The sequence below is a fragment of the Nyctibius grandis genome, chromosome 9 (genome assembly GCF_013368605.1).
Source record: "Nyctibius grandis isolate bNycGra1 chromosome 9, bNycGra1.pri, whole genome shotgun sequence".
NCBI classification, from domain to species: domain Eukaryota; kingdom Metazoa; phylum Chordata; class Aves; order Nyctibiiformes; family Nyctibiidae; genus Nyctibius; species Nyctibius grandis.
In genome coordinates, this window is record NC_090666.1 from 17987675 (window position 1) to 18012800 (window position 25126).

The 25126-nt window shown below is 42.0% G+C and overlaps 1 protein-coding gene across 1 annotated transcript in view; it reads right to left on the reverse strand.

Annotated features, from left to right (window-relative positions):
• The window catches only part of CSRNP3 (cysteine and serine rich nuclear protein 3), a 77447-nt gene that overhangs the window by 18594 nt on the left and 33727 nt on the right, over positions 1-25126 (reverse strand). The window contains exon 2 of the mRNA XM_068407941.1: positions 8607-8777. Coding sequence (XP_068264042.1) covers positions 8607-8777 — 171 coding nt within the window. The remainder of the gene's footprint in view (positions 1-8606; positions 8778-25126) is intronic.

Consider the following 25126-nt stretch of genomic DNA (forward strand, 5'->3'; position numbering starts at 1 on the left):
CTTTCTTCTGCTGTCTCAGCTATTCTCCTGATGTCAAAGACACATTAAAACAAAAGTGAACCATATGGCTACCTGGCAGATTACTAGCACTCTTGCATCAATGACGGCAAAGCAATTCATTGTCACCAGAGCAGAAACACTGTAGGCACATGAAAATTTCAAAAGGCTGGAAAAAACATGTATGAAGCAGCTTTTTGGATTAAAGCTCTATCTTAGACTGGAGGAAATGCTGCTCTTCTTATACTCTACTACCCATTTGTCCGCTCTTTACATACTCTTAGTGCCATATAAACCACTACAGCAAGAAGAATTAACACCATTCTCCACTTGCTCCACAACTTTCCCACGCAGTGTTTCATCAAGTCTACCACCACAGAACAGCAAGGCTTAATCCATCACGGTAATCCAGGTCAGAACATCACTTCTAAAAGCCAGCTCGCGTCGCAATCTTCACAGAAAACAAAAACTCGGGAAAAGGTCATATTCCAGAAATTGCTTCTACCTCTGTCTCCTAGCTCTCCTTCTATCCCACTGCCTCCCAAAAGATATTTTTCTAAGAGTCTCCATAGACTACACTTACAAATTTTAAACCCTTAATGATGAAACACTTTCCCTACATGCTAGAAATCCACATTAAGAGGAAATGCTGTGACATACAATATACCCTCCCAAAGAAGCCTGTGGGCTTGAGGGCACGGAGGTATTTTCTGAAATAAATACGAACCTGGAAGTCTTGAGGGGAACTGCATACTTGGAAAGGCGTAAATTGAGTAGCGGAAATTAGACAGGACAGGGACAATGCTGTGGAACAGCAACACCTACCCTAGTAGAATTTCACTGCTCTGTCCTTCTAGTACCTTCGTCTCGGGTAAAGCCAAAGCTAAATTCACCTCGCAGGAAGGGCTCGATGGGAATGCTTGCCTAATGCTACATTCGTTTATGCCACATTTGAAAAGGTTTTTGAAAAATACTAGCTCACAGACAAGTTTGACATGAATAGGAGAGGTTTTTCATTTGTACTTTAGTTAAACATTTTACCTCACTGTCACAGTTCTGTTTAAAATCTCACAGAAATGTTAAATTCTTGGGATGCATGTTAAAAGCTGGAATTTTACTGCTAAAATTTCCGTGAAAGCTTTAAGTTTACTTCCTCAGCACCCTGAATCTCCAGAATGCTTTTCTGTGACATCATCATACTAGTCCAGTTTCTCCATTCTGTAAATACAACCAGCCCGCGGGGAGAAGTGGAGATGGCCAACTGCGCTCTTCCTTACCACTTACCCTAAATGCCAGCTGCTGTTTCGTAGATGATTATTTCTGCCCTTGGCCCCAGCTTCGAACAGGGCGAGGAGGAAAGCCGCTACCACGGATCTTTGCAGGAACATCCACGCATAACAACTGTATTTGCTGAACTCTCCTAAGACACTACAGGCAATCCTTTGTCCCATCTTATGGGTGATTTCTGTGAACAGCCATTTCATACAAATACAACTACCCATTTAGCTGCCTGTGACTTTGCATTGGTAAACATATTTTGCATATCTGTCATGAACATCTTCAACAAAAAAATTTTGTTTATATGTTATCTAAGCCAACAAAAACATCATGTAAGGCAAAAACTGTCTATCTGTTTGTATAGACAGGAGAAAACTTTTCAAAAATATAGAAGCAGAATTAGTTGCACCAATCCTAAAAACCAGTTGGAGCCTGCCTCCTAACCCCTCTTCCCTTTTTTTTAAATCTCCCTCTATAATAGTCGTTATTCCAGATGAAGACGGCAGGCGAGATCCTGTCATGGCACAGCCTGCCCTGTCATTCTGTAGGGGTATTTAAGCAAAGACATTGCAATACATTTCACTGAGTTTCTTTGCATTTCTTGGTTTTTACTGCCCTGACGAGCTGACTTATTTTAAAATTAATCCTGAGAATCTCTCAACCTGTTTGCATTTCATAACATGAGTCAACAAATAACAAGAACATATTCCTCATTAACAAGGAATTTGCAAGCCTGGTTGCAGACAATATAAATAATTGCAAGATGCCATGAAAAAAGAATGCCTGCATTTAGCTACACCTTCTAAGTGTTCTCCCATAATAAGCCAGCATCACAGATTTAACTCAGAGAATCACAGAATGTTAGGGATTGGAAGGGACCTCGAAAGATCATCTAGTCCAATCCCCCTGCCGGAGCAGGATTACCTAGATCATGTCACACAGCAACGCGTCCAGGCGGGTTTTGAGTGTCTCCAGAGAAGGAGACTCCACCACCTCTCTGGGCAGCCTGTTCCAGTGTTCAGTCATCCTCACTGTAAAGAAGTTTTTCCTCATATTTATGTGGAACCTCCTCTGTTCCAGCTTGCACTCATTGCCCCTTGTCCTGGCAATGGATGTCACTGAGAAGAGCCTGGCTCCATCCTCATGACACTTGCCCTTTACATATTTATAAACATTAATGAGGTCACCCCTCAGTCTCCTCTTCTCCAAGCTAAAGAGACCCAGCTCCCTCAGCCTCTCCTCATAAGGGAGATGTTCCACTCCCTTAATCACCTTCGTGGCTCTGCGCTGGACTCTCTCTAGCAGTTCCCTGTCCTTCTTGAACTGAGGGGCCCAGAACTGGACACAATATTCCAGATGCGGCCTCACCAGGGCAGAGTAGAGGGGGAGGAGAACCTCTCTTGACCTGCTAACCACACCCCTTCTAATACACCCCAGGATGCCATTGGCCTTCTTGGCCACAAGGGCACATTGCTGGCTCATGGTCATCCTGTTGTCCACTAGGACCCCCAGGTCCCTTTCCCTTACGCTGCTCTCCAACAAACAGGTCTGTCCCCAACTTATACGGGTACACGGGGTTGTTCTTGCCCAGATGCAGGACTCTACACTTGCCCTTGCTATATTTCATTAAGTTTCTCCCCGCCCAACTCTCCAGCCTGTCTAGGTCCCTCTGAATGGCTGCGCAGCCTTCCGGTGTGTCAGCCACTCCTCCCAGTTTGGTGTCATCAGCGAACCTGCTGACAGTGCACTCTATTCCCTCATCCAAGTCATTAATGAATATATTGAATAGAACTGGTCCCAGTAACGACCCTTGAGGGACTCCACTAGATACAGGCCTCCTACTGGACTCTGTCCCATTGACCACCACTCTCTGGCTTCTTTCCTTCAGCCAGTTCACAATCCACCTCACTACCCGATCATCCAGACCACACTTCCTCAGTTTAGCTGCGAGGATGCTGTGGGAGACTGTGTCAAACTCATTTAGATTTCTATTGTTAACCAGCAATTAAACACACAGCTTAAGCTCAAAGCTCAGGAAATGCCTTGTGCTATTGACCTCACCACAAATAAAACTTTAACCTTCACATAAAGATAATTTAAGAGCAGCTAGACCTTCCTAAGGAATTCAAAAGATTTGATACCTTCTGCCAAGTTCTGCATGGCCACGTAGATGAGGCAATCTCAATATGTTAGTGACTCTAGAATATTCAGAACAGTACTTTTAAGGGTATAAGAAAAGAAGTGCAATGGGGATTTATTTGTATTTTCAAATTCCTTGTTATCTTCAACAGTAAAATCAAAAGATGGTGAGAGCATTTAGAGACCGAACGGTTTTCTCAGAACCCTTACTGACCAGCCATGTTCATAATGAACCTAAGGTGTCCAATACTTTTAAAGATGGTACCCTAATTAGCAAAATGACTTGACCTATGATTACAGCTGACTGCAGGATAACCCTGCTGAATGTTAATGTCAAGATACAGATAATTGATGGAGGATATCAGCTAGACTGGGCAATGGTTCTACCTCCTGTTAATCACCTTGTCAGATGAGCTGGTGCTGGAGATTTCACCTGCCTCTCCAGGTGAAGAAGAGAAGCCTCTGCAATAAAGGCATTACTCTGAAAGTTTCAACTACACTACACTGAAGTTAAAATGGCAGAGGAAAGCAGCAACTCCTCAAAGTATGTTTCTTAAGAGATGCATCTGTGATTATGTGGTATGGGGAGTTTTTGAGGTCTTCCCAGGTCTTTCAGTTGCATGCAATTCTGCAACTTAAATTTGGATATTTGTCTTTATCAGAAAGACAGATCAAGCATTTAGGGGCAGGTACCTCCACATGGCAGGAAGAATCCCCCACACCTGAGCTGAAGCATGGAACCCAGCACACACAATCGCAGGAACTGTCAGGGCGTTGGACTGACAGCCTCAATGGCAATTCCAAGGACAACTGGCTGTGGAGCTGATGAAACACAGCAGTGGGGTGCCCTAGCTCAACAGGGCAATGTAAAGGAGCTGAAATGGCATTGGGTGTGCTCTCACCCTGTATTCCATGTACCTCTAAGCAAAAAGGGAAAAAATATTCTTAGTCTGACTAATGCTGTATATGCATGCTTGGACTGCTACTTGAAGATGAACACCCCTCTTCCTGATATGGAGGAGGGGCCATGAAATGGGACAGGTACGTGGCCTGGTTAGTAATATGCTTTGGCATCCACTAAGGTAAATCTGCAGTGTGACTAATGGCCTGCTGAGTCAAACTGAAACGACCTCAATAGACTGAGAAAAGTAAGTAGAAAAGACAGGGATTATATCTGCCCGTGGTAATGAAGGCACACCATCACCGTTTGATAAGAGATTTAAAAATATGCAGATATATATACACACATACCTGACCAAGAAAATACCACATTTATTTATTTTTTGGTTATGAACCTGGTAGCAGTTGTCTATGCTTTATGGACTGTAATTTCACTTCCTGACTCAGAAAAATACGTCTGTCACTTAGGCTAGGGATTTTTTTTTTTTTATTGCTGTCTTAATTTATTTAAATGGATATCTTGTTAAACTCTGTACTTATCCCTGTGGAGTGGTCACAACAGAGAGCACTTAGGGACATCTCAGTCATGTATTTTCTGCCATCACACGACAGGGTTAATTGTTGAATTCAAAGCTATCTTCTGGTGGTTCTGCCACACCTGAATGATCCACAGCAGCTGTGGGCCTGATTCAGCTGGCAGGTTAAACCCACCTTAGGGCTAGTGGAGCGGGATAGCTGAAACGTTCTTATTTATCTGACCCAACACATATTGTTTCAAGAGTTGTGTAAATACTGAGATGCATCAGCTATTCTAGATAGATTAAATGCAAACTGGCTGCTTGCCGAAGCACTGGAAAAGTTGTAGCTACAAGTGATAAAAAAATTATCTCCTTGTCAGGTCAATTAGAACGGAAAAGTAAGAGTTAGAGGGCCACGTTAGGCTTTTTTTAAAATCTCACTCAAAGAATTAACATATAGATCTCAGTGTTGACTACAGGTCACCCACAACCCACCCATTTCCAGTCAGTAGAAGAGAGTTTATGCTGAACTTCAGATTTACTTATATGACAACAGACTGGAAGGAACACAGTACACAGGATCTGACAGCGTCTCACAAAAGAGAAAAGAAAATGGTACAAAGTGTCAGGAAAGGGCTTAGAAAGATAACCTACATCAAGGAGGTACTCAGGCATGCAACAGAGGCAAGGAACCTGGCCAGCCTTTCTTCTGCACTGGCTCTTTTCAGTCTGTTTACTGAAAAAGTCTCACAGAACTCTTCCTTTCCATATGCCCTTAAAAGTACAGATTCAAATATTCAACATAGGAAAGCTCTTATCTTTTATTTTGGGAGATTAATGTGTTTAAAGAACAAACAAAACGCCTTTCAATGTATACTGTTAACAGTTTCATTACTGTACAACACATCTGCACGTAGTTTTCAAGTTAGCATCACTTAGTAGCTCTGTAAGACACCCATATTCATGAGATAGATACAAACATCGACAATTTCCACATATTCTGCTTTGACAAGACAGGCCCAAGTACCTCAGTAGGATCAGTTCATTTTTTGTCACTTCCTAGAACTCAAAATATGCTTTTTCAAATAATACTGTTTAAAAAACCTAGACGTTAAAAAGATCTAAGTACATACAAAGAAAAGTGCTCCCGCCCTGAACAGCATCCAGCATCACATACATCACTGATGTCAACTGATACAAACCAAAATGAAAACAAATCCTAAAAAAATTCACCAATTGTCCAATTAAAACATTCTTTCCAGAACCAAAGCACATAAAGACTCAAGAAAATGTGAGAAGAACAAAACAAAATAAAAACGCAATCTCAACAAAACCCGTTTTTTCTAGAGGTAGTCAGTTATGAAGTTAAAAACATCTTTCAGCCTTTGTCAAGTAACTTCACTCCTTTGCATTTATTTTAAATATCAACATGACTAATTCTAATTGCAAACACATTAACTTCTACTATCATACACCATCATGAAGACTCGTCTTTTTAGTGCAGAGTTGCTCTTATACATAGCAGATGTGCCCACACTAGCTAAGTGTCTTTTCTAACACTGCTCAATTGGTAGAAGTCAATTGTATAAACATAAGTAACTGATATGCTTTAATATTAAGAAAGAAGAAGGTGGTGCAAAATCTCACTTGCAGCATTTTGACAATAAATTAACGAGATCTGACTTCCCCATCAGGTGCAACATGGAGTGTTCTTGGTAAAGTTACAAAATAATGATGCACACTGGATGAGGGTCTGGATGCAAGATGCAAGTAATTAGGTAGGGATAAAACCACCTTTCCATTCTGTAATTCATCTGAGTATCAACATCCTCTATTTTCTTACCAATAAAAAATTATCACCTTTATCAAGCTCCTGCAAGTATGCTGCACTACAGTAAGAGCAAAGCAGAATGTTAGACACTGAAAGATGCCACGTTCCAGTGGCATAGAAACTAGCCTCCAAAAGTCTTTTCCTTGAGGACCTGGAGATTTGCCTATTCAAATGCAGCACCAAAGCCACCTGTTCAATTATTTTCTTCCCAAACCAGCCTTATATAACACTGGGATTATTCTGTATTGATTTCTTGGAATTTAGGCGGCTGCATCTACATTAAAGACAATACTTTTTAAAAAGTAGTATCAATGCACATGCAGACAATTTACTCTTTCTATTTCCATATTGCCAACTGATATACATATATGTACTTAAAAAATGTAGTATGTACTATTTCTGTGTATGTGTATGTGTGAGTGCGTGCACAGATAAACACTTACTACTCTGGCCACAGATACCTCAGTTATATGGATCGTTAAACATAACATTGAAATGCTGTAGTTTCCCTTATAGATTTTATTCAAAAACTAAACTATCTATTGTCTCAACTACAACCAAAGCTTATTGTTACATGCATGTATCACAACTTCCAAGTTTCTCCCCTGAATTATGAGCCTTCTTTGTACTATCTGTGTATTCACAATAAAACTGCTGTCTTCTATGTGGGTGGCAATGACTGTTCAATGTAAAAGGACTGCTTTCAGTCTATGAGGAATAATCATCTAAGTCCTTAAACAGATGCAAAAATTAAAAGATCAGCATGCAGATAATATTGTCACCAAGCTATGTCTTAATCCTACCAAAGAGATTTACTGGGTTACTTACTTCTTTGTGTCATTTCAGTAAAATAGGTCCCCTATTTTTGCATCTTAAATATACCCCCTAGTATTGCATCTTAAATATACCACATCAAGATTGTTAAATGTAAACACACTGGAAAAGTTGTGCCTGTGTAACCCTTTGCACAGGAGTGTTCCATACTAGAGCAAAGAGGATTTGGACCCTCACATCCAAACACTAGCTCAAACTGCACAGCAGCATTTGGTAGACAAACCAGTTATAAGAACATTCATATCACATGCTACAAATATGATTTCCAGGCACAATCTAAACCACATAGTTATAAGGATCACATTGTGGATGGGCAGTGATGAGGAGCCTCACCTACTCCTTGGTGCACAGTCTTACGAAAACAGCTTTATAGCCACTAACTCCAGTAGGGAGATCTATACGCAACAGAGTTGAAGGAGGCAAACCCCTGCTTTTTAAAACATGCAGTTCACTATTAAAACAGTATAACCACCTAAAACTAACATCATAAACTACTAATACAAACCATACATTCATTCTTCCTAGATATATATGCTGCACACATAGCTTTGCTAAGTTAAAACCGAATTCTTATCTGTACATAAAACCATTGCCTAGTACAGAGACACCCTCACCTACACGAAGAATAGAAACTATTGCAATCGTCTCCCATACACGTTCCTGAATTCCAAATAAAAGAAAGCTTACTGTTTTCTTTGGAGAAGAACTCTCACCAATACAATACTGCAGATAGCTGACAGCTGTACTACACTTATTTAAGGAAAATAAACAAACTTACCTAAAGCACCTTCCCTACAGTACCTGTTTGAAATATCTTAAGCGCAACTCCCAATGTTAACTACAAACAGCTACATAATTCAAATAGCAAATAGGTAGGGGCTTCCAAGTGACTTCAAATTTTTACAATGACAAGTACTTTTACATAGTTAACCAGAAGGCAAAAGGGTGCAAGCTTGTTAAGTCATTCTGAGCAAGTCACAAACTGAACACCACAGGGAGCCTATCTGATCATCTGTTCAGTCTAAAATCATCACGTTTAACTAACCGTACAATTTATTTTGTTTTCAGGAACAGGAAGAATTCTTTAGACACACAACTTTAGTACTTACGGGTAAAATGATTAGAAGTGGATGGATTGACACTATCACCACTGTCAGCACTTTCACTGCTAGAAATGTCATCATCTGATTCCCGCAAAGAGGAACAAGGTGAGGAGCCATCAACTTCTTCAAACTTCCTCTTTAAACTTCCACTCATCGCTGCAATGCTGTCACATGCACCTGTAACAGGAACAGAGGCAATGAGGCACTGAAACTTCCAACAGCAGTACATGCAGTCATAATTTCCAAAGTAATTTTTACTTAGAAGTACCAACAAGTTGCCACTTCTAGTCTGGAATAACCACTTAGTATGAAATTAGATACAATTGATTAGGAGACAGTGAAGCCATGGGAAAGAAAAAAAACATCAAAAGTCATACTCTAACTTGTGCATGGAGATGGTTATTTTGCTAGATTAATGTGTAACAGATGCCTTTCAGGGAGTATTTTTCCCATTTTGATGTCAATAGCATCCCTGATTTCCAGGTTACATTGTGAAATTTCAAACAAGGAAAAAATGGAGGAGTTTCTTTTCAAACATCCTCACTTGGTGCCTCCCTTGGCTGCCACGGGAGGAAGAAACGTTCACAATCAGGGATTAAATTAAATAAGAAGAAATCATTCCGAACACTACAGTTCCCATTGCCAAATATACGTGATCTAACGGGTGTTCACATCACCCCTATAAGAAATCCATCTGATAATTCCAATATTACGGACAGATAAGACAATGAAGTCACAAAGACCATATACCAATTTAGGGCTCAATAAATGCCTGGAAATCAGAAATTCCCCACTCCAGTTAGAGACACCAACTGCCTCCCAAAGTCCCTCCTTCCCATATTAAGAAATGAGAGGCATAACATACTCCTGATGTTGAGTGGAAGATCTTAAGGCGAAGTATACAAGCAGAAATTTAGCATCAGAGGTAGAAATATAGCATGAACTGCATGTAATTAAGGAGAAAGTGTACCCTTAACTAACTGAGGAGACACCAAGGACAGATGAAGCTTGCTCAGAGGACACGCAGCTGCCACCACGCCGCCCGCAGCACTGCAGAGGCAAGCGGTGCTGATACTTACTCAGGCATAAAGTTTGACTAGGATTGATGACATGCCAGACTTGCCAAGTAGGAGACACAACCTAGCACTACGGACTTATCACAGGGTTCTGCCAAATGCTACCGAAATCAAGGAAAAAAAAATTGCATTCCTCACTGAAACAGAACTTTTTAAATCCCGGCAGCTTCCTTTAGGACTCATTAATTCTGAGCCAGCTGCATTCTGCTCCATCCAGGAAGCTGGACTAGATAACCTCCAGAGCCCCCTTCCAACCAACATTTCTATGGTTATATGTTTAAAAAATAATAAATCATAGAATCATAGAATCGTTTTGGTTGGAAAGGACCTTTAAGATCATCGAGTCCAACCGTTAACCTAACACCACCAAGTCCACCACTAAACAATATCCCTAAGCACCACATCTACTCGTCTTTTAAATACCTCCAGGGATGGTGACTCCACCACTTCCCTGAGCAGCCTGTTCCACTGCTTGATAACCCTTTCCATGAACCAGCCTGGTTGGGTGGTCTGTGGACTCCCACCATGATATCTGCCTTGTTGGCCTCCCCCCTGATCCTCACCCATAAACACTCGACCCTATCGTCACCATCCTCAAGCTCTAGACAGTCAAAACGCTCCCTAACATACAGGGCCACCCCACCACCTCTCCTACCTTGCCTATCCTTCTGAAGAGCTTATAACCATCCGTTGCAGCACTCCAGTTGTGTGAGTCATTCTACCATGTTTCCATGAAAGCAACTATGTCATAGTTTTCATGCTGCACAACGGCTTCCAGCTCCTCCTGTTTGCTGCCCATGCTGTGTGCATTGGTGTAGATGCACTTCAGCTGGGCTATTGACCCCGCTACCTTTGTGGGGGGAGAAGCCCTAATTCCTACATGACCATTATGGGGCACTTCCGCGGTTTCTAAATCATCACTAACCCTTGCGTCCCTGTTGCCACATGGCTCTCCATTCCCCGCCACCACTGAGCTGGCAGACCGAAGGACCTCACTAGCACACCACCCCTCAAACACTGGTGTGCCGCCCCCAGGCTTGTCTCTAGCAAGCCAGGTTTTATCCCCTTCCCCCTTCCATACTAGTTTAAAGCTCTTTCAATGAGCCCTGCTAACTCCTCCACATAGATCCTTTTCCCCCTTTGAGACAGGTGTACCCCATCTGCAGCCAGCAGGCCTCGTGTCATGTAGATGGACGTGTGATCGAAGAACCCAAAATCATGCCAGTAACACCAGTCTCAGAGCCAGGTATAGATCCCCTGGCTCTTCCTGTTTCTTCCTTCATCGCACCCTGCAACTGGAGGGATACAGGAGAACGCTACTTGTGCCCCTGACCCCTTAACCAGTTGACCCAAGGCCCTGAAGTCTCCCTTAATTGCCCTCTGACTTCTCGTAGCTACTTCCTCACTGCCAACCTGAAATATCAATAATGGATAATAATCTGAGGGCCTTACCAGGGTGGGAAGAATCTGTCAGGAAGCTAACATATGCTGGGCTAAATGACTACTAGTAAGACAAGTTTAAGGCAGAGACTCCGGTACTGGCCATACTGTCTAACAATTAGCACATTTCAGAGTTTTGGCGCAGACCACCTCGCACTCTCCTGGATAACGTGGGATGAGGCAGGTGCCAGAACCACTCCCAGCAGGCAGGCTGGATGAGGGCACCCGGGTTTTGGCACAGGACTGACAGTTTAGCCACCGTGGACAAGAACTGTACCCTGCCACTTGGCTGCAGAAGCCAGAGAACGCTGTCCGTAGCCTGCACTTTTTTTATCTTTTCAATTAATATAGAGGTAGTCTCAGTGATGTAGCTGCTACATTCTGACACTGTAAGCACAGCACTTCAGTAGATTGTCCAGTATCTTTGCTCACACTTTGTCTAGTACCAAGTAGCTTCAATGTCTCCTATGCATCCTATAGCTTCCTTCAAGCCCCAACAGCAGTTTCCTTCCTGGAAAAAACAAAGCAACGATGTGAAGAGGTTTACAACCAACTTTTGGCCTGATTTGAAGCTAGAACAGGACAAGGGTGGGTATACGAAGCAGAGAGCTACAAAAAAAAAAATTTAAAAAACCTGAAGGGCTCAGCAGGTTAGAGAGTCTGTAGGACTAATTCAAAATCATAATTCAGCAAACATCGAAGTCTGTCTATAGGAAATCCTGGGACTGAGGTTGCAAGAATATCATGGTTTCATCCCAGTGCAACAGAAAGTTAAGTTCTAATTACTTGTTTTGCTTTGCTGACAAAGCATTTTACATTGTCTGCCAGCTCCTAACCGCAGCAGGAGGGTGTTATGGGCAGGTTTAAACTTGCCTTTGTAAGTCAAAATTATTTAATTACAAGGACTAGAACAGAAGTTTTATAACAAGGGAGCTCATTCACCTCTTAGGAAGCAAAAGCTCTGAGAAGCACATACATGATTGCACCAAGTTTAATATCCTGTCTCCAGCAGTAGTCAGTATTTGACGGCTTCAGCGGAAAGCAATGGGATGAGAAATCCAGACACAACCACTGCAGATACATGGCTCTGCTTCTTCGTCCTTGCAGTCAATTTCCCCTAAGCATAAAGCTGAAATGTTGCTATACGACAGTGCACAGCCTCTTGTAAATTCATTTGACTTCCTCTCCTGAGGCAGTAAGTTTCATATTAGTTTACTGGGGGAAAAAAACCCACAACAAAACATCTCCTGAAACTATAGCCACAGACCCTTCAAAATCACACCAGTTTCAGTCTTTACGATACTTCGGACAGTACGCACCAGTGTCTAGCAGCATGCTGTTCTAGACATAACTCCACACATATAGGTACTCCCCACCAAGTCACTGAGGTCTTCTTGCTGTTCTGTAGTGATATTTCCGTTTCAATCGCCAATAGCGATTATATTACAAGGGAGGTGCAGTGCATCTGCTGATCCTGTACGGAATTAGGAAATGCCTTTGGACTTGGAGGCGTGTGCAGGGAGGGAATGGTGATGGACACACAAATGGAACCACAGCATCGAGTTACTCACCCCAAGGCTGAGGAGCCTGTCCGACTGCTGCAGTTGCCGGACAGCACCCGGTGTGTTCCTGCCTACACTCTCAATTTCACAGCTGTGCAACCCTTAACAGCCTGCCTCTGGGGAACTCCCCAAGGCAGCATCGCCTCTTGCTGACACTATTCCACTTCTAATGTAGTAACTGAAGTGTTCATCAGCCAGAACAAGGAAGAGAAAGTGAGCAAAAAAACGTGCAGGTCTGAAAACACTTGCGCACTCAGTGACTGTTCAGATTCTTCCCAATTCTGAGTTAATGATTCCCAGAACAAGACGTGGATTCCCACCAGAAGGTATCCAACTCTTGAGAGTAACATACAGGGAGCACTGGTCCCTGATACAGCAGTCTTCAGTGTGCTCTGGGAACTGGTGTCAGATTCCCTAGGGCTGGAAAAAAAAAGCAGAGGGAGTGATGTGCAATCTCGACAGGTATGCATTGCCACCCAACACAGTACGGCCACCACCAGTCACAGTTACACCTGCTCAGTCTACCCCCTGCAAGGGCACAGGGACACACAAATGGTTCATTACTGTCTGTTGACTGAGAAACAGCTGCTTTCATTTGAGAAACCAGTAACTTTTAAATTACTCCAATGCCCTTGTCTCTGACCAGTCCTCAAATCAAAACCCCTTTCCTAGAAGGCTCTGCCCACCTGTCACCAAACTGTCTTCTTCAAAGGCATCTGAGCTTTTTCAGTCTTACTTTCTCACTTTGAAGTTCCCCTAGCATAAAGGCTGCTTCTGCACATACCCAGAAGTTATAGAGATTTGCCTGAATAACTTCATGTCCAGGTCTTCCTGGGAGCCTGAAACTTGGTGTTCTTCCAAGCAAGGTGCCTAAGAACAAAGCGAAAATGGAACAGGAGCACAGAGCACATTGAGAAGGAAAAGGGATGGAACGGTTGGGCCAGGCCCAAACCCATGAGTGACTGTTTATGTACCCAAAGGCTGGTCAATACAGTAAAGCACTTGGCATGCTACCTGTGCACACTCTCTTTGGACTATGTATCTTGGCATTATTTTCTATACAGTGAAACAGTCTCCCCATAAGCAGAGGACTAGGGAGCTCTCTGCTAAGCTATAGCTTAGAGGCAGCAATTACTGGACAACAGATTCAGCTCTCCAGCATCCTGGTGAGTTCCTTAGCTGTTAAAACTACCGTGTAGATTACAGGAAACCCACTCAGCAGCAGATCTTTACGAGACAGATGTTTTCCTCAGGAAGAGTGACCTATGCTCTGTTCTTGAAAGGGAAGGTTTATGTGCCTGCCTTCAGGAGAGGGCACTGGACTGTGACTGCGGAGCATAGGGAGCTTTGATAGCAAACAGCTGAGCTGTGGCTCCATGCTTAAGGGTAACCACCCAGGCGTTGGGGATTAGAACATTTAACTCTCAAGCATGTAACCTCTAATTGCCTTGCTACTTATTTCATTAAGGGGACGTGACTTAGGGACTAATTGTGAAACCTTACCCAGAAGTAAAAGACCTGCGGTCCTCAATGACCGTAGCCTACCCTTACTAGAAAAAAAATTAAAAAAAAGTATTTCTGCTCAAAGAGAGTTGTTGGAAGGACAGGGTGTTTTACAGCCATCTCGACACTGCTAGGGAACACATGCTCCTCCCTACAGTATGTTACTGGACCTCTGCATCCGTAACCGAGCTCTGCTGGTACTGTAATTTTGCCTTGTCTTCAAACACAATGGGATTCTGATCAATTCTAAAACACTTTAAAAGGAAAAGTTTGAAAAACAAAGCAGATGTATTGAATAATAGCATCTCTGGGGGAATCATGGTCCGTTCATTTTCAAAATTCTTTTTTCTGAACATTGATCACTCTCCCCTTCAACAAAAGGCAATTGGATTCCTCTAATTTATCTTCTGGCCACTTTAAAATCAACTCAGCTCTCTTAACACCCTTAATTATGTCTTTAAAACATTAAGTTTGCATACCACAGCTAACGTAATGTCAAGATTACAATTTAAATATTTAGTCAGAAGTTCCCTATAAGGAAATATCCCTTATACTACACAATGCTTGCTTTAACTGAGAAAGCATTAACACTTGGAATTAGAGTGACACAGTATGTAGTTGTAGACTACACGCTTTCTTTCAAAAATATTTCCAGCCATTATGACTTCAAATGCGGAGGAAGTGAAGTGTAAGTGTCAACAATGAGACTGCCAAGGGGATGGTCAAAAGAAATGGCTACAACAATTTAAATGGCTAAATAAATATAGGCTAAAAGTCAAGTCAAGGGTAAAGACATAAATTCATACTGCCTCTGGCAGGAATCAATTATGCTGGCTACTCTGACCTCTAAATATGTTCTTCTGGAAAGGAGAACATTAAAAGCTTGCTCTTATTCTCTCACTTTTGCCCATTTTCTCTCACCTCCTTTGCAAGTTTCATACATACCTTCATATATGTCTAAACTTGGTAAAAATATTTAAGAAGTGAAAAGAGACAAACTTTTATCTGTGTTTAAAAATAATAATAATTTTTAAGAATCTTGCAACTACGGTGGTTGAAAAGCACTCTCAGTCCCAAGAACTTGAAGGAAAAGACTTGAAATTTTTAGTGGAGACATCTCTCAAATGTCAGAGATGTGCCTAAACAAGTGAAAATTTGCCTAAATTAGTCAGGTTTTGAAAATTACAATAAAGACTGAGTAACAGCACAATGGAAGCCGTAAAACTGGAGAGAAAAAAAAAAGATAAGAAGGGATTGAAGGCTTAAGAAAAAGGTTATAAAAAACCTCATTTCCTACAGAAGTTGGACTCTGATCTAGAACCAGTGAGTTTCAAGTTTCCTTCACTGTTTAAGAGAAATATAAATGAAATAGCAAAGCCACGTGCTGTCTTGATGACTGGAGGCCAGTTATAAACGCAGAGGTAAACAAAGCAGATATCAAAAAATATGGGTGTCCTTGAAGTTGAGCATTATCATGCAGCAGGTATTCATCTATGCTATGTATCTGAACATATAGCTAAGGATTTGCATTAGCTCAGCTCACTTTGAACAAGCCAGCACAATCAGCAGAAGCAGATCAGTTGTACTAACATACCCAGCTTCTCAGCAGAGCTAATTTGTGAAGCAGAATGATGCCCTGCTACAGTCAGACCATTTGCAGTACCCTTGTGAAATGTATTCTTAGCTTCAAAAGCCATCACCAAAGTGTAAATATACACTGCTTTGGAGATCAAAATAAATACACAGTAAAGGGTCATATGATTGCAAAAGTTATGCTATTTGCCAATTATTCATTGCTTAGCTATGCCAATTTTGTTGCTCTTCTAACATAGATTTTCATTTGTCACACACTGGTAAAATGTAATTACATATACATGTTTAATGGAGATGTTTAATATGCCTTTAAAAATACTGTTAGTAATAATTCATTGTATAGGTAGCATGAAAAGTGGTCTTAGCTTATTATGCACCAAATCCTGAGACATTACAGCACTGCCTGTGCACAGCCAGCAGCCATTTGCCTTTTCGTATTGCTGCAGTGTTATACAATAGGCATGCTCAGCACATTCTCTAATGGAGACTGTTTCAACTTAAGGTCCTTAATTCAGCGTTCAAATTCCAGCTTGGCAGATGATTTTGTCCAACTCAATGCCTTTGTCTTGTCACATACACCCAAGAAAAGGCACAGCTGCAGGAACACCTTCTCTTGTGCCTATACAAGCACTGACGCAGATCTGGGAGCTCCAGGAGCCTCTAGGTTCTCAGTGAGGCCTGATACTACAATGGTCAAATCACATTCCTCCAACTTCAATAACAAGTAATTTTAAACTTACAGCACGAGCTTGGTTCCTTGCATCCGACAACTTACAAACAACCAATCAAAAGATTTTGGGTTGATGGGCTTTTTATTTTTTCCTTTTTCTTCTCTTTTTTTTAAATACCAAACCCATAAAAATCTCCCATAATACCTTGTTTTCTCTTTGTAATAAATGTTAAAATTAGAAAGAACATCGTCAACACAATTCTCTAGTACCCTCACAGGGCTGTGTGCATTTTTAAGACACCAAATAAATATTTGGCACTGCTATCAGTAGCAACTTGGTGATAGACTGGCATCTCTGGTAGTCCAAAACACTTCTTGAAGAGTTTACTCTGTGGCTTTCTGCTGGGAAGCTGAAAGAAAATGGTAGAAACTAAGCAGCAGCTCAAAAATACCATAAAACCTACTATTTTCTTCAGCAGAAATATTTGAGGAAGAGTATATGAATCAGGTCCCTATAAACAAATACACTTTGGGTCAGCAGGAGCCAACATTCAATTACCACCAATGAAATGAATATAGCTCCACGGCATGAGAGTAAAATCATGACTTCATTCAAGGCTTGGCCTCAAGCAAAGCCAAAATTAGTAAAAAGATGTTTTAGTGCATCTTTCTCCCTGGAGAACAGAGTCAATAAACCTATTCGTACCGGAAAATATAAATTATTAACATCTACTGGAAGGCTGGGATGTTTTGAAACTATCTTCAAAAACAGTTTTATGGCTATAATAACTCAAGCTTTCTATCTAAATCAAGGACAATGTACAACCAACATATAATGTTACAATCTGCAGGTTTAATGCACAGTCAAGACAGTTCTAAGTAGGCATTCAGGCTCACAAAAAATGACACTTAAAAATAAAAGACATAAGATTAATATTTGTTTCTATTATTTGCTTTTTGACTTTTCACCATACATCGTGTATCTATTCAACCAGGAAAAACATGTTTCTTTAAAAAAACCCTAGAGATTTTTAGCAATATTATGAGTTCAACAATAAACACTGATGCAGGAAATTCACCAAAAAAACCCCTGTAAGATGCACAACAAATTACTGAATGCAGGAAATAGTGAATTCATACACTACAAAAACTGGTAAGATTCCTCCTGCCACTGACACACATGGAGTGTTGACAATTCACCTCCCTCTTCTAAGAACAGCACAAGGTAAAAATAAGCTACTCAGTTATCAGCTAGAAAATACAAGCAGAATTTAATTCCAAGTTTACGAAAAAAAAGATTCTGAGAAACCAACCGAACTTGGTTCTTTATCACAGAATCACAGAATGTTAGGGATTGGAAGGGACCTCGAAAGATCACCTAGTCCAATCCCCCTGCCGGAGCAGGATTGCCTAGATCATATCACACAGCAACGCGTCCAGGCGGGTTTTGAGTGTCTCCAGAGAAGGAGACTCCACCACCTCTCTGGGCAGCCTGTTCCAGTGTTCAGTCACCCTCACTGTAAAGAAGTTTTTCCTCAAATTTAAGTGGAACCTCCTGTGCTCCAGCTTGCACCCATTGCCCCTTGTCCTGTCAAGGGATGTCACTGAGAAGAGCCTGGCTCCATCCTCATGACACTTGCCCTTTACATATTTATAAACATTAATGAGGTCACCCCTCAGTCTCCTCTTCTCTAAGCTAAAGAGACCCAGCTCCCTCAGCCTCTCCTCATAAGGGAGATGTTCCACTCCCTTAATCATCTTCATGGTGCTGCGCTGGACTCTCTCTAGCAGTTCCCTGTCCTTCTTGAACTGAGGGGCCCAGAACTGGACACAATATTCCAGGTGTGGCCTCACCAGGGTGGAGTAGAGGGGGAGGAGAACCTCTCTTGACCTGCTAACCACACCCCTTCTAATACACCCCAGGATGCCATTGGCCTTCTTGGCCACAAGGGCACATTGCTGGCTCATGGTCATCCTGCTGTCCACTAGGACCCCCAGGTCCCTTTCCCTTACGCTGCTCTCCAACAAACAGGTCTGTCCCCAACTTATACGGGTACACGGGGTTGTTCTTGCCCAGATGCAGGACTCTACACTCGCCCTTGCTATATTTCATTAAGTTTCTCCCCGCCCAACTCTCCAGCCTGTCTAGGTCCCTCTGAATGGCTGCGCAGCCTTCCGGTGTGTCAGCCACTCCTCCCAGTTTGGTGTCATCAGCGAACTTGCTGACAGTGCACTCTAATCCCTCATCCAAGTCATTAATGAATATATTGAATAGAACTGGTCCCAGTAACGACCCTTGAGGGACTCCGCTAGATTCAGGCCTCCTACTGGACTCTGTCCCATTGACCACCACTCTCTGGCTTCTTTCCTTCAGCCAGTTCACAATCCACCTCACTACCCGATCATCCAGACCACACTTCCTCAGTTTAGCTGCGAGGATGCTGTGGAAGACTGCGTCAAACGCTTTACTGAAATCAAGATAGACCACATCCACAGCTTTACCATCATCTATCCACCAGGTTATGTCCTCATAAAAGGCTATCAAGTTGGTTAAGCATCACTTCCCCTTGGTGAAGCCATGTTGACTGCCCCTAATGATCCCCCTATCCTTGATGTGCCTAGAGACAGCACCAAGGACAAGTTGTTCCATCACCTTTCCAGGGATGGAGGTGAGGCTGACCGGTCTATAGTTACCCGGGTCCTCCTTCTTGCCCTTTTTGAAGACTGGAGTGACATTCGCTTTCCTCCAGTCCTCAGGCACCTCCCCCATTCCCCATGACTTAGCAAAGATGATGGAGAGTGGCCTAGCAATGACTTCCGCCAGCTCCCTCAGCACCCGCGGGTGCATCCCATCAGGGCCCATGGATTTATGGACGTCCAGATTGCTTAATTGGTCCCTGACCCAGCCCTCATCTACCAAGACAGACTCCTCCTCTGTCCTGACTTCTTCTGGGGCCTCAGGGGTCCGGGGCTCCTCAGGACAGCCTCCAACAGTATAGACAGAGGCAAAGAAGGCATTCAGTAACTCCGCCTTCTTTTTATCCTCTGTCTCCAGGGCCCCCACCTCATTCATCAGTGGGCCTACATTGCCTCTAGTGTTGGCTTTACCTGCAATGTATTTGAAGAAGCCCTTTCTGTTGTCCTTGACCTCTCTTGTAAGGTTTAATTCCAAGGAGGCCTTAGCTTTCCTAGTTGCCTCCCTACATCCTCTGACAACAGACTTATATTCCTCCCAAGTGGCCAGCCCCTCCTTCCATGATCTGTACACTCTCTTCTTACACTTGAGTTTGCCCAGCAGTTCCCTGTTCAACCATGCAGGTCTCCTGGTACCCTTCCTTGACTTCCTACCTGTTGGGATGCTCTGATCTTGAGCTCGGAAGAAGCAGTCCTTGAATGCTAACCAACTATCTTGGGCCCCCTTACCTTCTAGTACCCTGTCCCATGGGATTTCCCCTAGCAAGGCCAAAGTTGGCCCTACTGAAGTCCAGGGTTGTGATTCTGCTAGATATTCTGTTCCTGCCACATGAGATCCTGAACTCCACCATCTCATGGTCACTACAACCAAGGCTGCCCTCAACCTTCACCGCTTCAACCAGGCCCTCCTTGTTAGTGAGAGTAAGATCCAGCAATGCTCCTCTCCTAGTTGGCTCATCTACCATTTGCATCAGAAAGTTATCATCAATCCACTGGAGGAACCTCCTGGACTGAGGATGGCTGGCTGAGTAGGCCTTCCAGCAAATATCAGGGTAGTTGAAATCCCCCACAACAACCAGGCCCTGTAATTGTGAGACTGCTCTCAGCTGCCTGTAGAAGGCCTCATCAACCTCCTCGTCCTGATCCGGTGGCCTGTAATAGACACCCACAACAGTATCACCCCTGCCAGCCTGCCCCTTAATTCGTACCCACAAACTCTCAACTCGCTCCTGATCTGCCCCTGGACAGAACTCAATACATTCTAGTTGCTCACTCACATAAAGAGCAACTCCACCACCTCTCCTTAGTGGCCTGTCTTTCCTGAACAGGACATAGCCTTCCATGTCCACATTCCAGTCATGCGAGTTGTCCCACCAAGTCTCTGTAATTGCCACTAGATCATAACCCCCTGACCGAACACGGATTTCTAACTCCGATGGAGTTAGAGTTATGGATTTGCCTCTTCTGTATGGCATTACCTGAGGCACAGTAGGGGGTCTGGTTCACTGAGGCTCTTCCCCAGGGTCGGGGTGTTTAAGCATTCCTCTATGGGGTTAATTTGATAATCAGGGATTTAGTCATAGTGCAAATTTTTTTCACTGATGTGAAGTAACAGTCTCTCTCTTTTCCATCTCACCACCCATGTGCACAATACTTGAAGATCTATTACTTCTCTTTCAAGCTCAGCTGAAATGAGGTAACGGGTTAAAAAAAAAAGTAATAAGGAAAATATAATAGACATATCGGACAACATGATAGGCATAGAGAAAGCATAACTGCATAAGCCTAATTTTCAAAAGAAATCAGTCAAGAAGATCAAGTACACAAAGATTTCAAATTCCCAAATTTAGTGACCACACCACCACAGAACAAGATGGTTGATTTTTATGAAGATCGACAAACCATGCATAATCAATAAACTAAAACACTTCTCTGAAAGCCCCTAGTCTTCTCAGTAGTTTCAATAACTGACAATATCAAAAAGGCAGGATTTTTAAAGTGCATATTCAGTTACGGCCAATCTTTCCAATAGTAACTTCACACTTTTGGCCAGAAAAAATTACACATAGGACCTTACTCACCTGTGCGCATGCGCCTCTGTATACTCAACACAAAGGCACATGAAGGCAGGGTATGTGGTGTTATCACAAAATGAATGTGTAAAGCTACAGACCACAATAAGACTGACCTAAAATTAGATCCCGACTGTGTTAAAATTTAACATTGACTCTCTTCTGTTTTTTGTAATACTACTGAAAATTTGGAGTTTATGGCCATAGTGACTTGGCATCATAATAAACATGTCTAAAAATCCCTTTCAGTTCACTTAATAATTTAAAGCTGAAAACTCTTCCAGAAGGCTAACAGAAGAGCTGCAGGTCTAGTAATAAGTATGTTCCCATCTAATTCCCAAGGCACTCTTGTCACTGAGACACTGATGAATAGAAACTAAGCAGCTAGCCCATTCCCATAGCATTGCCTGACTTGTAAGCACCTTATGACCATTCAATGACACCTCAGCCAGAGGACTCTGCTGGGACAAAATTAATCATATGCCCTACGCTCTCCTGAAAAGCACTGCTGTGAAGGTATGTGGCTTCCACTTCCAACTGGAGGTATTTTTTTTATTTGATATATTTTATGATATTTTGCTTTATCAAATCTCTGATTATTTCATCTTTCCACACGAGCTGAGATGAGAAGGTTAATACCCTGCAATTTTCACTTTTCCATTTTATTGTTAAAACATATTTGTTTAGAAATAAAAGTGGATGAGGCGGGCACAATGGTAAACAACTGAGTGACTTAAATGAAAGCTACAAAGTTAAACCTTGAGCTATTCTGACAGTGAATGGTTCAATGAAGACTCTGGTACTACAAGAGAGCAAAACAATGGCAGCTCTGCAAGCACTCCGAGTCCCCAGAGTCATGGGTTTTCCCTCCCACCTCATAATAAAATATTTGAAGACAAAAATATTTGCTTGAGAATAGCCTGCCCAGCTGTCGCAGTTCACGTTGGAAGGAAGCAGTGCTATCATCTGTTGTCCACACCAAAAACATTAAATACCTTTTGTGGCTTTCAAGATGTTTTTTGTTTACCCTTTCACCCCCACACAAATGGCATTTACTAGAGATTGCTATCGCTTAGGAAATACAACTGAAAACACCTGCAGTCCAGCTTACTTTTTTAACATATTCATGCTACATTAAAAGGAGACTTTCTTCAATTATACTAAAGAACAGATCTTAATCACTGAGAAGTTCATTATCAAGTTCAGATCCCTATTAAAAAAAACCCAACCTCCTCCTGAAGTCACCGCAGTGCCAGCCTATGTCACCCTCCCAGAAGTACCACAGGTGGGAGATGCCCACGGGCACCGCAGAAGCCCTGGCCCTGCTCACAGGCACCCCAGGGAGATGGGTCTGAAAAAGCAGCCCTCTTCCCCCAGCAGGGCAACGCCAGCCCCGGTGCTGGTCTGCCAGCATTCCCTGCCACAGCTCGCGTGGGAGTGCGACAGCGGTCGCAGAGACACCACGGCAGTTCCTGCTGCTTTCAGCAGACAGCACTTTTATTGCAGGGTGCTGCAGATGCCGGGCCAGCTTCGGACCAGCCAGCTGAGGCACTGCCACCAGCACAGCTGCAGCAGCACAGGGCTCAGCACAGACCCATTTATCCTGATTTGCAGCACAGATGAAAAACATGACTTATTTATAGGCATGCACAGAAATTATTTACCAGTATGAAATTAATAAATGTAACATGACCCCAAATTCCTCTCGCTACCCTCAAAGGGGGAGCAGGCTACTGAAAGCTACAATTACCACAGAGGCTTATTTACTCTGCAGCCTTACCCTACATAACAGTATCACTTGACGGCATTTCCACATCAAAATCCAAGGACTACACGGGATGGTGAAGCTACAATCAGCACATGATGTTCCAGCTCCTGCCCACATCCCTCAGAAAGACTGATGAGGGCCAGGCTCCATACCATATAGCCCATATCTCCTACTTCACGCTAAACAATAAAATAAACATGCAAATCCCTATTGCTTATGAAAGAGCAGGATACTAACCAGCCCCAAACTGATTCAGTACATCAATTTAAATATTTCATGAAATGATTTATGAAGTAGTAACCAAAAGCCATCTATCTTTTCATGAGAAAGCCTAAAAGCAAGTGGCCCAATGCATTTCAGTGTTAAGTTTGAAGAAGTATCCTTGCTTGTATTTTTGCATTTACACATACAAACTGTGAAAAACTCAAGCAGCTCCTCTTCCTTTTATCTCTAATTTTGCTCTTAGAAAACTTAGATATTAAGTGGATTTTCCACCAAATTTTTATTGTGATATACATTTATGTTCCTTTTCCCATTTTCCCTACTTCACTGTGTGAAAAAAGATACAAAGAAATGAACTGAAGCAGAGGCCCCAGAAATGCAAACTTTTTTGGAGGGTGGGGGATAAGACTAGAGGAAGGGGAGTTATTGGAGAGAATTATATGTAAATCTGAAAGAGGAAAAAGCCCATAATTTTCTAGATTTTCCTTTCATTAGTAATTATTCACAACTCCCATTTATCACAGGATTCATTAGAATACTATATCCATATTTGTGGAGAGATGGAGAAATTAAAGTCATGCTATTTATCCCAGAGCTGTTTTAACCTAATAAATATTTTTGCCTTGTGTGCGTTTGTACGTACCTGCTTCACTTCAGCATGATCTTTCATCTGCTTGTTCACAGGGAAAAGAAAAACCCTAAACTTCAAGGTTCAGTTACTAGAAGTGCCCTTTAAGAGCAAGTAAGAGTTTTAGATGGCAGAATAATCTGTTGCTATTTCAGTGAAAATATTTAAGCTTTGGAATGAAATTCCAAAATTTGCCATTATGTACCCTAAATCATGACTTATATGTCTTCAATTAATACTAAACTTAAACTTTATTATTCAACTATTGCATCTGTCCAAATCAATGTGTTTTCCAAAAAAAGTAAACTCCTCTTTCCAATAAACAAATAAGACCAAATATCGAAGATACACAATAAACATTGTGCATGCTCAAACCAAAACATTACATGTCAGACTCAGGCTTCTCAGACCTAGAAGTAAATCATAACTAGCAGAATTAACACTGAACTTCAGTAATACAGGAGATCAGAACCATGTCTCTGTCTCCAAAATGTCTGATGCATGCAGAAAGGTTTAGATCTATTTATGGTACTGAAAGAAGCTCAACATCCAGCATTCAAATTGCAGCACAAAATATTTATCTAAACCATAGTTTCAATGGAGTTTAGATGGGGAAAAAAGTGTATTTCAGAATTACCATAACTTGGCAGCAACACAGAACACCTGTTTGCTTCACGAATTCTTCGGATTTTTTTCTTTAAAATTCTTTAATTAACTTTATACTGGGAGCACTTTACAACATGACGTGCCTAATCCACAAGAAAAACATTTGGTTCTTTATTTCCTGTGTGCATATATGCAAAAAGCACATATATTTCAAAGTTGTGATTCCATTACAACAGTGAGAATGCTGTTCCATAGGAATGTTCCTATTGTTACTTTAGTGCACAGTTATCTATGTACATACTTACTGTAAGTACTTAACTGCCTCATAAATCTAAATGTAAAATCTGCTGTACTCATTTTAGACAAATATGGTAATTATATGATAATCGCATGACTATATGCTGCTTTATTTTCTCCATTTAAATTACTGTAGAGTGACACGTTCAGTGTGTCTCATCCAATCTACTGCAGGTGTTACTACGATTTTACCAGTGTTCTCTGTTAAACAAATTGCTAGTTGCATAGGAGAAGTACAATGAAACAAATACTTTACCGCATCCTTTCAAATCTATTGTCTAAAACACGAACAAGCTTGTTCTCAGAGAGATGCCAAGCTGTGTCTGTTTTTTTACACAGGATTATTTTTAACGGGAGAAATGTTTTAATACAGTGATTGCAAAGCACCTTCACTT